This window comes from Haliaeetus albicilla, chromosome 27 (genome assembly GCF_947461875.1).
Source record: "Haliaeetus albicilla chromosome 27, bHalAlb1.1, whole genome shotgun sequence".
In the NCBI taxonomy this organism is placed as follows: domain Eukaryota; kingdom Metazoa; phylum Chordata; class Aves; order Accipitriformes; family Accipitridae; genus Haliaeetus; species Haliaeetus albicilla.
In genome coordinates, this window is record NC_091509.1 from 15,497,182 (window position 1) to 15,511,367 (window position 14,186).

General features: G+C 43.0%; 1 protein-coding gene across 1 annotated transcript; it reads left to right on the forward strand.

Annotated features, from left to right (window-relative positions):
* The first annotated feature begins 1,729 nt into the window (after positions 1–1,729).
* On the forward strand, positions 1,730–10,904 carry NMUR2 (neuromedin U receptor 2). The gene is made up of 4 exons (XM_009914584.2): positions 1,730–2,449; positions 7,415–7,499; positions 9,399–9,524; positions 10,526–10,904. The coding sequence occupies exons 1-4, from the start codon at positions 1,730–1,732 to the stop codon at positions 10,783–10,785; spliced, it is 1,191 nt and encodes a 396-aa protein (XP_009912886.1). The 3' UTR covers positions 10,786–10,904.
* Positions 10,905–14,186: the final 3,282 nt, after the last annotated feature.

Genomic DNA, 14,186 nt, shown 5'->3' on the forward strand with positions numbered 1-14,186 from the left:
ATGCACAGTAATCCTCAGGCTTCACACATCAAATATGTCTCTGTGGGACCAAACCTTGGTTCTTTACCTCTTGCTGTTATTTTTTGAGGCAGTCTGTGCTTATTACAGTATTTTTTCTTGCAATGTTCTCGGACCACTACTAACCCAGAAGAAGTTAAAGAGGGAAGGAGTAAAGACGACAGGATCTAAGACAGTCTCAATTCTTAAGACTCAGAAAACAGGTTTTGTGTGGGATCAGTTTACTGTTTAGCCACTTACAGTGCAGTAGTTTGCATCTTCCTTGGAAAACTTGCTTTTGGCAGGATTTTGGAGGACATGCCAGCCAAAAGGGCTGTTCTTTTGCTCCCGGATGGTTAAAAATATACACTCTTAGGTTAGTAGCCAGGGAGAGTCACCTAAAGGGTCAAACAGAGAAAAGAAGGTGGTTCTTCACACATAGATTGTAGACCCAAGGAGCTCCTTGCCAAAGGAAGTTAGGGATGTAAAAGGTCTACATGGCTTCAAGGAGGTGGACTGAGCAGGTGTGCAAAAGTGAGAGCTAGTGAGAGGTACTGGGCAGACAAATTGCACATCAAGCTGGCAAAATCCCCTAAACTAGCCCTCAGCTTTTGCACCTCTTTGATCCCAAACATCTAAACTTTTTCTGAATCTCAGAAGATGACATCCATGCACTTTAAAGCTTTTTTGGTTTAGAGAAATTCAGTGACAAACCAAGCATTCATAAGGAGCTAAAAGATCTATTTTGACACAGCCATCATCCTTGCAGGATACACTTTTTTGGCTCAGAAAGTGTGTTTGCAGAATGGTTGTCATTCAGGAAGAAGTAAGAGTTTATAAAAAAATCATGTAAATTTAGTCCCAGAGGCAATAAATATGTCTTTGGAATAATACCGTCCTCAGAAAGATTCCAAAAACAAGGCTATCTAAGGATATGGGATCAGATTCCAGCATACCAGGAAAGTGGGAAAATATTTTGATATCAATAAGAAGAGCAATTAAAAGCCTGTGTTGGATTTCAGGGAAAAAAAAATACAGTGTTTATAAAAAAGCTGAAACTTTACATTAGCCTAATTCCATGTGAATAACTACAAAAACAGGTTGGCTTTCTACTGATCAAATTCTGTTTCCAAGTACTTGCTGCTATAGACAACAGAAAATAAAAGTGAACAGAGACCTGAAAAATAAAATCATGCCAGAATTTTTTTTTTTTTTTTTGGCTTGTGGTTCATAACTGGATGTAGCATCAATATAATTTTGTAAAAGCTTTTTGGACTGAGTTTTCAGGGGTTTTTTTTGTCTGGTTTCCCACCCTCTGACAAATACAAACATCTTGCAGCTTGTCTCACATCCTATATTTCAGATTCCCAGCTCTCTAAAACCCACATTTCTGATTCTGTAAATGCATCTGCTATGGGAGCTGATGCAAGGAGCTGGAACCTCTTTTCTTACTCTATAATCTAATGCACTTAGTGAGCCAATGAATATGTGTGAAAGGAGGGGCTTTCTGGCTAAGGGACTCCTTGCAGGGGAACAGCTGTTACATCGGCAAAACCTTAACCGAAGCCAGGCAAACACACTCACTCACATCTCTCAGTGGCTTTGTGCATCTAGGTCTGGCAAGACAACTCCCCCCGCCAGCTTCTTCTCTCTGCAAAAAGTGAGCAAACTAGCACAGAGAAACTTAAAGACGACCGGTTCTCAGTTGTGAAACACTTCAGCAGATCCAGTAATGGCCTGGATCAGTAATACCTCCTGGTTTAATCACCTTGATCTACATGAAGAACGTTTCAGGAGGTACTTAAACAGCACTGAGGATTACTTAGCCTTCCTATGTGGGCCCAGACGGAGCCATCTGTTCTTGCCCATGGCTTTGGTGTACACCCTCATCTTCGTCGTTGGGGTGGCAGGTAACTTCTTAGTTTGCCTGGTAATCCTCAAGCACCAGAACATGAAGACGCCGACCAATTACTACCTCTTCAGTCTGGCGGTCTCAGACCTGCTCGTGCTGCTTTTTGGGATGCCACTGGAAGTCTATGAGATGTGGAGCAACTACCCCTTCTTGTTTGGGCCCGTCGGCTGCTATTTGAAGACGGCGCTCTTTGAGACGGTCTGTTTTGCCTCCATCCTCAGCGTGACCACAGTCAGCGTGGAGAGATACATTGCCATCCTCCATCCTTTCCGTGCCAAGCTGGAAAGCACTCGCAAGCGTGCCCTCAGGACCGTCGTGGTGCTCTGGGTCCTCTCTGTCCTCTTTGCCCTCCCCAACACTGGCACCCACGGTATCATGCTGCAGTATTTCCCCAATGGCACCCTGGTCCCTGGCTCTGCTACCTGCACTGTAGTCATGCCCATGTGGATCTACAACTGTATTGTCCAGATTACTTCTTTTCTCTTCTATGTGCTGCCTATGGGGGTAATAAGTGTGCTGTACTATCTGATGGGGCTAAGAGTAAGTCCTACTCCGACTGTGCTCAGTGTTTCCTTAGCTTATTCTTGTGTGTTTGTGTCTGTATGTGTCTTTTAAGTGATTGCACCTTTTTCTTGCCCATCTGTTTCCCCCCCAAAGAGCAAAAGTATTTCAAACCTCTGAAAACAGTGGAGCCAACTCCTCCTTTGCTGTAATCCCATTCTGAAATTAATATAACTATGCTGGGGAATAAGTTACCCCAATCTTTTTTAAAAAAATTACCATCACTGCTGCTCACATTGGAATGTTACTGAAATATCCAAGTCTGTAGACTGATTCCACCTTCTCAGAGATTTGCACCTTTGCAGTAGGGACTAGAAGGAAATAGACCAAAAGGAAAACGTGAAAAGAATAAAAAGGAGCAGGCTAGTGACTGAATCTTGTATATTATTTGTTTTCCCTCTTCTTGTGACTGTGGAATTTCCATTACACTACTTTATTTTTCTTCTTCCCTGGAGATGGTGCTAATATTCAGTTGTTAAAAGTCACAAAGCTGTCATAAACTGAAATGCTACCTTATTGCTGCTGCTAGCAAATTCAGCAATTGTTTCTTTATGTAACTATGGCACAGTTTCACCATCGATTAAGGCTACCTTAGAGCTCATATTCACTGTCTCTTCAGAAAGTGAGACTAGATTTACCAAGTATTCATCATTTAAATACATGGATAAAACAATCAGTATCACAGTATTATAAAATCACGTAGCACAATGCTGAAATGCACTGCTAATCATAGTGAGTCAATGACTTTTTTCTTCTCGTATGTTACACATATTTTGAAAATATAAAACCTATCTCATCACATTGAATATAACTTAAAGTTTAAAAAAGCTGTGCCTGATCATATAGTAAGAAAGGGATGCAATATGCTAGTAGACATGAAGGAACTTACCAAATTATGTGCAAGAAATTCAACCAAATCTCTGCTGGTGTATATATCATTTTATCTGAAACTATACAGAAGTAATTTTTCCTTACCCAGGAAAAGCCACAAGGATTAACTGCCAAAAATCCATAGCACACAGTAGATTGTTGAAGAAATGAGTGGGTTAAATTATCCCCGCTGCCCAGTGGCCGTTGTGGGGTCTTTACATAGTTTCACTGAAAATTTTCAAAATAAGACCTGAAGGGATGAAAAAGTGCTAAAAATATAGCTGTTACAAAAGAAAAAGAGAAATCCCTGAACTAATAAAAAGAAGTCTTGAAGACTGCGATAACTTCTATTTGTGGCGGCAGGTATTCCTAATCCCCATCCCAAAAGAGAAGCTAGGTACCAGACAAGGGCTGCTCCCTCAGGACTTCTGTATATTCACAGACATGTTCAAGCTGTCTTTCCTAAAAGCTGCAATGTTCATCGTTTGTGCCTCTGCTTTTCTGTATATCCAACTCAGGCTTCCAAATTTTAAGCATCCTGCGTATACCTACATTACGCTCCAAACTGCACTAGGCAACATAATTGCAGTTTTTTCAACAGAAATGATAGAAGAAGGCTGTACATATATAATTTTTCAGAGAAGACACTTTTTATCTACTCACAGAGGATGAAATCTGTGATGCTTCAGCAGCACTCTAGAGTCTCCTGAGTGCCATGTATTGCTCACAGACTGTAGTGGAAAAGCTCAGAATTGATCCAAAGGTTGCACAACAGCTCAAATTCAGCAGAGACGTAGTCTTTCCAACTCCAGGCTTTGTCGAAAGGGCATTTCCTCACCAAAGTTTCTTCCTCAAGCTTTGCCAGTGCTCAGGAGAGCCTCAGGATGTAATACAGAAGGAAACGTGTGACATGTTAAGCAGCTGTGAGAAGGTAGCAAACATGGGTCATATGGTAACTGAGTTAATTTTTAACTGTATTCCTTGCAAAAAGGAAAAAAATATATTTGTCTTTTTCACCAGGAAATTTATTGCCGACAGAGCCATCAGGTTGATTACCTCATGATCAATTACCTCTTGATCTAGTTGGATATAATTTTAAGGCTTGATGGTTTAATACTACAATGTTATCATCAATAGATACTTCCAGCATTAGTGTAAAGAAGAGGACACTGATGATTACACTGTAGTCTCATTAGATTTGATTGCGGAAACTTTCTGCTGCCTCTTTCATGGGGTTCTCATCACAGGTGCCTTTAGGACCAATCCCAAACCAGCCAGGCTCTTCTTTAAACCCAGTTCAGCTGTTGGGCTACTGGTTGCAACCTATAGCCAAAAAGCTGAGGAGGAAGAGGAGAGGGAAGAAACGAGAGCACCGGGAAATGGCTGCTTGTAGAAGCTAATCCCTGCAGTGCTGGTAGATGTGGGGTGGCGTTGCTTGGGAAGAAGTCTGTGTCGCAGCAGGAGTCGGTGCAAGGTCCCTGGCCGTTTCTTTCAAGCTGATCTCTAAAAGGACACAGGGATTGGTGGTTCTCACTGGTTGTCTAAAAGTCAGACTCTGTTTAATGAGGATTTTTGACGGTGAACGAAAAGAGTGGAGAGTCCAGAGACTCATTCATCCCACCTACTTCAGACATCTGTGAGGGCATCTAAATGATCAGATGGGACTAGATTAACCTCACCTAGGCAGGACGATTCTTCTGCTAAGAGTCCAGCACTTCTCTTAGTATCGCTTCCCCTCAGTAACACATTGGACACACTGGTAATTTTTATTTCAGCTGTCTTTGAATCAAGACAGCTTATTCTTGTAAATGCATAGCTGTCCAGATTTTATCATCAACATCTGTTTTGCCCCCTAAATGCCCAGTTGTTAAAACCAGAATCATATGTGAAGAGTGATTGCTTTTGGCTAATTTCTGCAGAGCCCAGCATGCTCCTGGAAGAGTCTGTCCCCTTTCCACGGAGGTTGTGCAACAACAAACCTTGCACTAACGCATTTTCCTTTGCAATGAGGGTGAGCTAGGAGCACACCCAGGCTGCAGTTCAGCAGAGAGGTGGCAACTGCTTCGGCCAAATCCCTGAAGTAGGCAGGACTGCATGCTTTAGCACAAGCCATGTGGGTTTTAAATATCAATTTTTCTGTCAGCTGGAGAGAAAGTTTGGTCACCACTCATGTCAGACAGGCCGAGGAGCTTACAGAAACCAGTTCTCCTGCTTTTGTTGAGTGGCCTCACTAGGTTTGCCTGGGGATATGTGAGGCCCTAATTTCACTCTGCCTTTTGATTTCTAGTATGAAATGCCTTAGCTAATAAAGTTGTGGGGAGAAAATCCAATTTTCAGCTTCTTGCTCCAGACACTTTTAATTCTCTTGCAGTGAATGGTAACATTCATCTCCAGGCAACTCCACATAGCCTCATACATCCACAGTGATGTAAAAGTAACCACTACCTTGGCTGGAGTTCTACCTCTGTCAAACCATTGACATGAACTCAAGTTACAACCTTTGCCATAGACCTGTTTCTTTTTTTTTTTCCCCTTCCTCTTTGTCATAATTCATTGTTTTATTAAATTTCAACTGCTGAGTTTTTCTTACTGGTTACACCTCCATTTTTATCACTTGAGGCTAAAGAGAGCCTTACAGCATCATCAAAATGACAGGAGGAAGGAGAAAATTACAGATACATGTGTGTCTGGTTTATTACAGCATCAGAGCACTGTATTCTCTGAGGCTTTGGAATATGCCTGGAAGGATTACTGTTGAGACTGAAAACCACTGAAGGGAAACTAGGGATTTTAATCAATCTGAGCAGACATTTATCGCTAGATGCGTTTCAAATCAACTGAGCCTCTTCCTCAAGCAACTGTGGCTACGACTAAAAGTTACAAAGGGAATAATGTAAAACATGAGAGGCTAAATTGCACTATAATTGAATATAATTCAATTTACATGTGTTTCCCTTTTATGGGTTTTATGAATAAATAGAACATTGAAAGAAGGTCTAATTTGATCATCCTTACAGTAAAGTATTATTAATCAAAAATCAGGAAGCAAAGTCACAATGTAAAAGGCAAAAGAAAATGGCACAACTAGCATGTTTTCACAAGATTTTTACAAATCCAGATTGATTTCTATCTTTTCCCTCACTCCTGATATTCTTTCCCATGTAATTAAAAGTTTTGTTTCCAGTTTCTCTGAGTTGAAAAAAGCATCACTGCAAATCTGTTGGCTAATCAGAAGTTCCCACTTCAAGAAGCTGGGTCCAATTATGCACTCTCCCTAGATGATTTCTTTTATAATCAAAGTAATTGTCCTGATTACCTAGACCTGCTCTTTTCATCATGAAAGCACCAGTGCTCTCACCACAAGCATATTTAGGAAGCATTTCAGGGAGGATCAGATTATTATTCTTTATGTCCATTTTTTAGAAGTCCAGGAAAACTACCAGAATTTAAAAAAAAACCCTGCTGTAATTGAGCAGTATGTGGCTGAATCTGTGCATATCATGCACACCGGCTGTCTGCAAGAGAACTTATATGTGTTTTGTTCATTAGATGGATTGAATATCGATTAGTCCAAACACTCAGGGCATGAAACAAACTCCCTTGAATTCTACAGGAATTTTTCCAGTGATTACAGCTGTGTTTCACTGAGGCCTCTCTGGGTATTATTTGGATCATTGGTTTGTGCTTAATTGTGGGGAACCCTTTCAGGAAAATAAACAAACAAATAATATTTTGCTAGAAGAGAAAATAATGCCTAGCAAAATACTGTTGAAATTGAACACAAACTGTGAACTGAATATTGACTCATTGAGAAAGGACAAGTGGGGAACTGAAATACAAAGTTACTGTAAATATGCAGTCTCAGATGCATAAAATCTACAGATTGTTTTGAACCTAAAGCTTCAATGTTTCCCTAGACTAAAACTGAAAATTAAATGTAGATTTTTTTCAGTGAGTCCTGAATTGCCCCAAATTTTGCCTTCTCAAACTACAGCTATCAAAATATCAAACAAGCTATGTCTGGTGGGGATGTCATCTGCTGCCTAAGCTCTCCTTTTTCCTTCCTTTTGCCAGCTGAAAGGGGACAAATCTTTGGAAGTGGAGGAAATGGTGGTGAATGTTCAGAGACCATCCAGGAAATCAGTCACCAAGATGTTGTGTAAGTAGTGAGTCCTTCCGTGTTTTATTTACTGTGGACAACAGGGTGACCAAGTCCTGAAGGGTATCAGGCAAATTCACTGGATACAGGAGTTATGACATGAGTAACTGTGATTAAAAAATAAAGGCTTATTGCTATCTTATCTGGACTTAGAGGGCATAGGAGTGAAACACCGTGGTTAAATATCAAAAGACTCAGAAGGCAGATTTTCCTCCTGAACATGAGAGGAGGTTGAGCAAACCTACGTGGCAGATGCTTGCATGGCAACTCTCCGATATTCCTTACTCCAAACCTGGTTCTTGCAGTCCTTTAGGGACAATCCCCTTTTTCAGCATGTGTCGTGGTTTAACCCCAGCCAGCAACGAAGCACCACGCAGCCGCTCACTCACTCCGCCCCCATCCAGTGGGATGGGGGAGAAAATTGGGAAAAGAAGGAAAACTCATGGGTTGAGATAAGAACGGTTTAATAGAACAGAAAAGAAGAAACTAATAATGATAATGATAACACTAATAAAATGACAACAGCAATAATAAAAGGATTGGAATGTACAAATGATGCACAGGGCAATTGCTCACCACCCGCCAATCGAAGCCCAGTTAGTCCCCAAGTGGTGATTCCCCCCGCACTCCCCCCAGTTTATACACTAGATGTTATGTCCCATGGTCTGGAATACCCCTTTGGCCAGTTTGGGTCAGCTGTCCTGGCTGTGTCCTGTGCCAACTTCTTGTGCCCCTCCAGCCTTCTTGCTGGCTGGGCATGAGAAGCTGAAAAATCCTTGAATTTAGACTAAACACTACTTAGCAACAACTGAAAACATCAGTGTGTTATCAACATTCTTCGCATACTGAACTCAAAACATAGCACCGTACCAGCTACTAGGAAGACATTTAACTCTATCCCAGCTGAAACCAGGACAGCGTGCAAATAGTCTGTCTATCTTGTACATGGTTAAAGAAGAATGTACATCTGTTTTGCATCACACCACAAGCTCTGCTCATGAACAGGAAGGTCCTACCAAGCCATGTACATCACCTACTGCTGACTTAACCACTTAGACCTTCCCAAGAAGAAGCAGGACCTAGGCAGACTTGCACATTGTATTGCATTCAGGAGAATTTGTGCTCCAACCACCCTGAAAGCACTCGCATCACTTCCTAATTAGGGCTGTCTTTAAGGCAAAGATCACCTTGCTAGTGAGATTGTACTTATGCAGGAAACATAAACCACCTTCAATATTTCCTGCAACAACTTTATTCTTTTAGGCAGCTTAAGTCACCATCTGAACTAGGAAATTGTACTTTGAACTCAGCCTGATTTCATGTGTCCCGTGAGTGTGACCACAGATATTCACAGAACCCGAGTCTGGAATGGGTTTGTGAGAGTCCTTACTGGAGCCAGCACAGGCCAAGGTGTGCATGGCAGCAAACTCTTTTTCTTTCATGCTGAGCAGAATGCCCAGACAGACTTATTATCAGCACATGGTTCCTATGGCCTTATCCTGCTATGTGATGTACAGATAGCGTGCAGAGGAAATTAACTTCAAGGTGCAACGTGGTCAGTGTGTTCCAGGTACCACAGATGAATCCAGATGTCTCACTGGCAGTTTCTTCATTAGGCTCTGTACATGCCACAACATTACCTGGCTGTTGCCTGCTCTGTTTCAATGTCATTGTGTGTGCATGCATTGGGTCAGCCAACACAGAAATCAGTGGAAAGTTTGGTTTTTTAGCTGGTAATGGTAAGACAGAAAGGATGGCAAAAGCTTTGAAAAAAATGAATAAAATTTGTATAATTTAGTCTTTCATCCAGCTTTCTGAACCGTGTCTGCTCTGTGCAGGCTAGTGAACCATATCCTTCCATAATTGACTTGTTTTTCTTCTCCCCTTTCTCTGTGCTAGTTGTCCTCGTGATGGTTTTTGCTATCTGCTGGGCTCCATTCCATATAGATCGACTTTTCTTCAGCTTTGTTGTGGAATGGACAGAGCCTCTGGCTAATATATTCAACTTAATTCATGTGGTGTCAGGTAAAGCTTTCTTCTTCCACTTGCACAGGGACTGGCAAAAAAAATTATTTGTGAGTGGTTTACTTGAAATACGTAGTTGTCTATTTTGTAGGTGACATAAGACATGCATGGAGAAGCTCGTTGGGGTTTGGTGGACAGTGATGAGAATTGTGCCTGAAATAAAAACTGCATGCAAGTTTCTGCAGCTTTCAAGATCTGGGCATGTTGTCCAATACAGTTGTCTGAATATTCACAAAGAAGGGAAAAAAAAAAAGATATCATGCATCTTTACCAGCTGCTTTTCCTTCTTGGGAATGTTCAGAAATGAAGTCTGCAGTCATTCAGCTGCTTTTAATGAATACACAGCAGCAGGCATCGTTCTCCAGAGGGTCTCAGGCAAATGGGAAACCTTACCAAATGGCAAACCTTACCAAATGGCAAGACGAAAGACTTACATACTGCTCAGAATTGGGTGATAAAACCAAATGTTTGTGGCCCTGCCAACCATAAAATGAAGGCTTTTTCAAAGAGGAATCTTATTTTCAGTCTGCCATGGAAAACACTGAATGTGGCCATTAGGCAGCTCAGACAAATCCCATCTCATGCAATTGTCCTGGAGTGTTGTGAGAAATTAGCTCCCCTCGGCTGGAAGTTATCCTCTGACAGCTTTGATGAGGGCACCAGCTGTGCAAATCCTGCTGCGGGGATGAGGGCTGTGCTGGAGGCAGGTCAGTAGAGCTCAAGAGAGAGCTGGTTCCTGAACAGCTGGAGACGGTGAGCTCCAGTTAATACTCTCTCCCACTTTCCCTGTGTGCTGTGGTGCCTGAGCCAGCCTTGGTGAGACATCCCTCTCCCTCCTCCTGGGTGGTAGCAGGCAGAGATGTGCTGTCGCTGCCTCCACCCTTGCACCCAAGCTTGGTGGAGCAGTATAAGAAATGAAGATATTTTCCTCTTCTGAGATTATTCCACAAGAAATGAGGTCTCTCTCTCCCCCCCACACCCCCCGCCCCTCGTTCTTATAGGTGTTTTCTTCTATCTGAGCTCTGCCGTGAACCCCATCATTTATAATCTGTTGTCCCAGCGCTTCAGGATGGCTTTCCTCAGTGTGATCTCTCCTTGCTGCAAGCACTGGGCCCCTACCCATCCCACCAGCAGGATTCCTGCCCAGCAGAGCATCTTTGTGGTTGAGGACCACAATCTCGTGGACTCTGCTGAAGACACAAGTCTCCCTGGCACTCACAGGACATCTGTCAGCAGTTCTCAGATCTCCACTGGCCTGTGACTTTCTATGTTGTGATCCAGGTGAGAGAGAAGTTAAAGAAAATTACTTTAAGAAACAAAAAGAGAAAAGACCCTCCTAAAAGACTCGTTTCAGCAAGAAGAGCTCACAGACATGTCTTGTTGAATGAATGAACGAGGAGACTGTAATTAGCAGGTGGTTGACAAGCATTATATTATCCTCAAGCTAATCGGAAGGCTGAAAATCTCAGCTTACTGGCTGCAAGCTGTGCCAACAAAAAGCTGCTTTACAAAAACGAGACACACTCCCAATGTTGCCAGCACAGGAGGGAGACACAGCTTATCCAAGTCTTACCAAATGGCTTTTTGTGCACCAGCCTAAACATCAGTTTACTTAGTTTGAAATGGAGCAACTTGCTGGAAAAGCCTTGTCTACCCACTTCTAGCTTTAGGCAAGCCAGTCTCACTTCTCTCCTCTATGATCTTCTCAAGGTGTAGCTGCTGCAAGCCCCTCTTGGCAACATGAGCAAGTAGGCACGAACAAGAGCAGCTCTGAGCTGGGCTGATAAATATCAGACACCAGCAATAGCTATTTCTGGGCCAGGAGAATCAGGGAGCCAATAATTATGAGAAGCAAACTTTTGCTTTCTGAGCTACGTGAAGATTTGGGTGGGGGGTGGTGATTAATGCCTTGAATCTTGTCAAAAAAACTACCCTTTAGCGGGTTGTTTTTAATGTATCAACGTTACTACCGTATTTCTGCATACTATGTCTGACAATATCTACAAAGTGCTGAAATGGCACGTGTATGCCACAAATCCATCTACATTACCCAGGAAATAGCCATTGCTGGGAGCTGAGGATATTCCTGGTGTGGCTCCTTTGCCCAAAATGCAGCTAATGGAGGATATCTGCCCAGGGAACGTGAAATGTCTGCAGTCTTTTCCTGCGCATCAGACAGCTTCATTTTTGCTCATCTGCCTGAACTGAGCCTGACCGTGTACAAATGGACTGTGGTAGGTCCCTGCTATATCCCGTATCCTGCAGTTTGCAACAGCTTCTTATCATTGCTTGAACTTCAGATACTTATGTGTTGTCTCTGCCAGCAAAGGCCTGTGGTCATACTTCAGCAGACTTCACACCTGCCCATACCGGGTGGATTGCAGAAATCAGAGATCTACATAAGGTTAGCAACCACCAGGAAACAGGCTGAAAACCATTCACAACAGAATTGGGACAAACTTGCAGGATCAGAGAAGCTGGTACAAAGGCAACAAAAAAGATAGTTTCGCAGTGATTTTGCATCTACTGAATTCAGTTTTTGCCACAAAACACAATATAAGGTCTAGGAAGCCCTCCCTCGCTCCACTCATGCAAACGGATCCTGAAGGCAGCACACCTACATCCAAGTTAACGAGTTCCCGAGCTCCACTAACTGCAAGGTCAGGACCCTACAGAATTTTGTAAAGGAAGGACAGGGTGAATCCATTACATGACAGAGAATTTTGTAAACTTCTGCGTCCCAAGTTTCAAAGCCTGCTTGTGTTTCAGAGGAATGCCTCCCCTGTGCATCATGACGCAGGGCTAGGTTTAGCCACCACACTGGGCTCAGGTTTGGCACGCACTGCCCCATAAAATCGTCCGATGTGTGTCATCAAGGGGCTGGGACTTCCTTACACAGTCAGAGTACACAGAGTTACCATAATGAATAAGAACATTAGTTCCTGAAAGATGACACACTGTATGCATAAAGGCTTATTCCAATCTCGTCACTGGGGATCCGGATGACATTTCCCACCGTAGGACGAATGGGTTCTACTCCTGCTACAATGGGCTCTTACCTTGTTTGCCCCAAAGTCCTCTGGTTTGCCTCTCGCTGGGGGACTCCTAGGCGAGGCGAGACCTTGGGGCCTCATGTCAGCCAGTGAGTTGCCTTTTCCCACAGCACAAGGGGAATTTTAGCCCACGTTTTCTGTCAGACCCATTTTACCAGCTACAATCTTGAGAAACAAGCCATGGAGAGGGTAGCAGATACACACAAGGCCCTGGAGAGAAAAGGCAACTCCTGCTCCCTGAAGACACAGCTGAAATACTTTGCCACCCCCAAGTGGACACTTGAGTTTTGTCAGTGACATTTACATTTCTAACCAGTTTTGTATTGTCATTTTTCCCTCCACCAGACATTAAGGTGTGTTTTCCCTCTGGATTTGCTGCACAGGTCGTACCTTGCTGCCTGCGAGCTGCCCGGTCCCCGTGCAGGGCACTGAGCTCTGTGCTCCCAGTAACGGACTGGGACCACCTGGGCAGAGGCTGTGCGGGATTTCCTCCCTTACCATGGGCCTCACTTGTGCAACTCCTTAACTAACTGAGCTCAGGGGGTTGTCCTCCTCATCCCAGCTGTGTGCCACTGAAAGCATGTCTTCTTCTCTGCCGTCCTAGAAACCCAGTCAAAGCAGTGAGGAGACAGTATAGTTTGACATACCCACACATCCACTATATGATGGAGACATTACTCTGCAAGATTTTGTGGCTCTTTGAATGCGTCTTATGCATTTAGGACCAGACAGCATCTTGTGTTGGTGCACAGAGAACCATCCATGAGTGACGCCGCTCTCTTCTCCTCCCTTCATGGGAGAATTGCAACCTTGGCTGTAAAGCTCAGGGGTTGTTAAATGCATCCCTTGACTTGCAGATGGGCACACAGACCTGCAGTCAAGGTTGGAATGTGAATCATAGAATAGAATCATAGAATCATTTAGGTTGGAAAAGACCTTCAACATCATCGAGTCCAACCATTAACCATGCCCACTAAACCAGGTCCTGAAGTACCCTGTCCACTCTCTTTTTGAATATCTCCAGGGATGGTGACTCAACCACTTCCCTGGGCAGCCCATTCCAATGTTTGATAACCCTCTCAGTAAAAAAAAATTTCCTAATATCTAACCTACATCTCCCTTGCCTCAACTTGAGGCCATTTCCTCTTGTCCTATCTCCAGCCACCTGACAGAAGAGACCAAAAGCTGTAGGGTGAAGATTTTGTGTGATCTTAAACAAAAGGGCCAAGTTTTTGTTCCTAGGGAAGACAAAGGGATTTGTAAGGAAGGGGAAGTGGTGGGGGGAAAAAGTGTGTATGGGTGGGGAAATTTTAGAAGAGAAATAGTGAGAAGCAAATGACCAGGAACTTACCTCCAGTTCTGGAGTCTTTTTTTTTGGTCCTGAAAGCAGTTTTTATCACATTTAATTTGGCACAAAAGGAAATTACACTCATAACCAAAAATTACTGAGCTTTTTTTGCCAAACATCAAAAGCAAAACTGAAAACATTTAGTCTTGCACCAAGTCAAACCTTCTGTGAAAGTGTTATTGGGGGAGATGTCAAAATTCTTCTAAATTCTACTAAAAATAAAATAAATGCAGTGAAAAAACTGTGGGCTGGCTTGAGGTT

Excerpts from the sequence above, each read along its gene's own strand:
- NMUR2 (XM_009914584.2), top strand. The coding sequence starts at position 1,730 with ATGGCCTGGATCAGTAATACCTCCTGGTTTAATCACCTTGATCTACAT. Across the intron at positions 2,450-7,414 it reads ACTATCTGATGGGGCTAAGA|CTGAAAGGGGACAAATCTTT; the intron begins GTAAGTCCTACT and ends TCCTTTTGCCAG. Across the intron at positions 7,500-9,398 it reads ATCAGTCACCAAGATGTTGT|TTGTCCTCGTGATGGTTTTT; the intron begins GTAAGTAGTGAG and ends TCTCTGTGCTAG.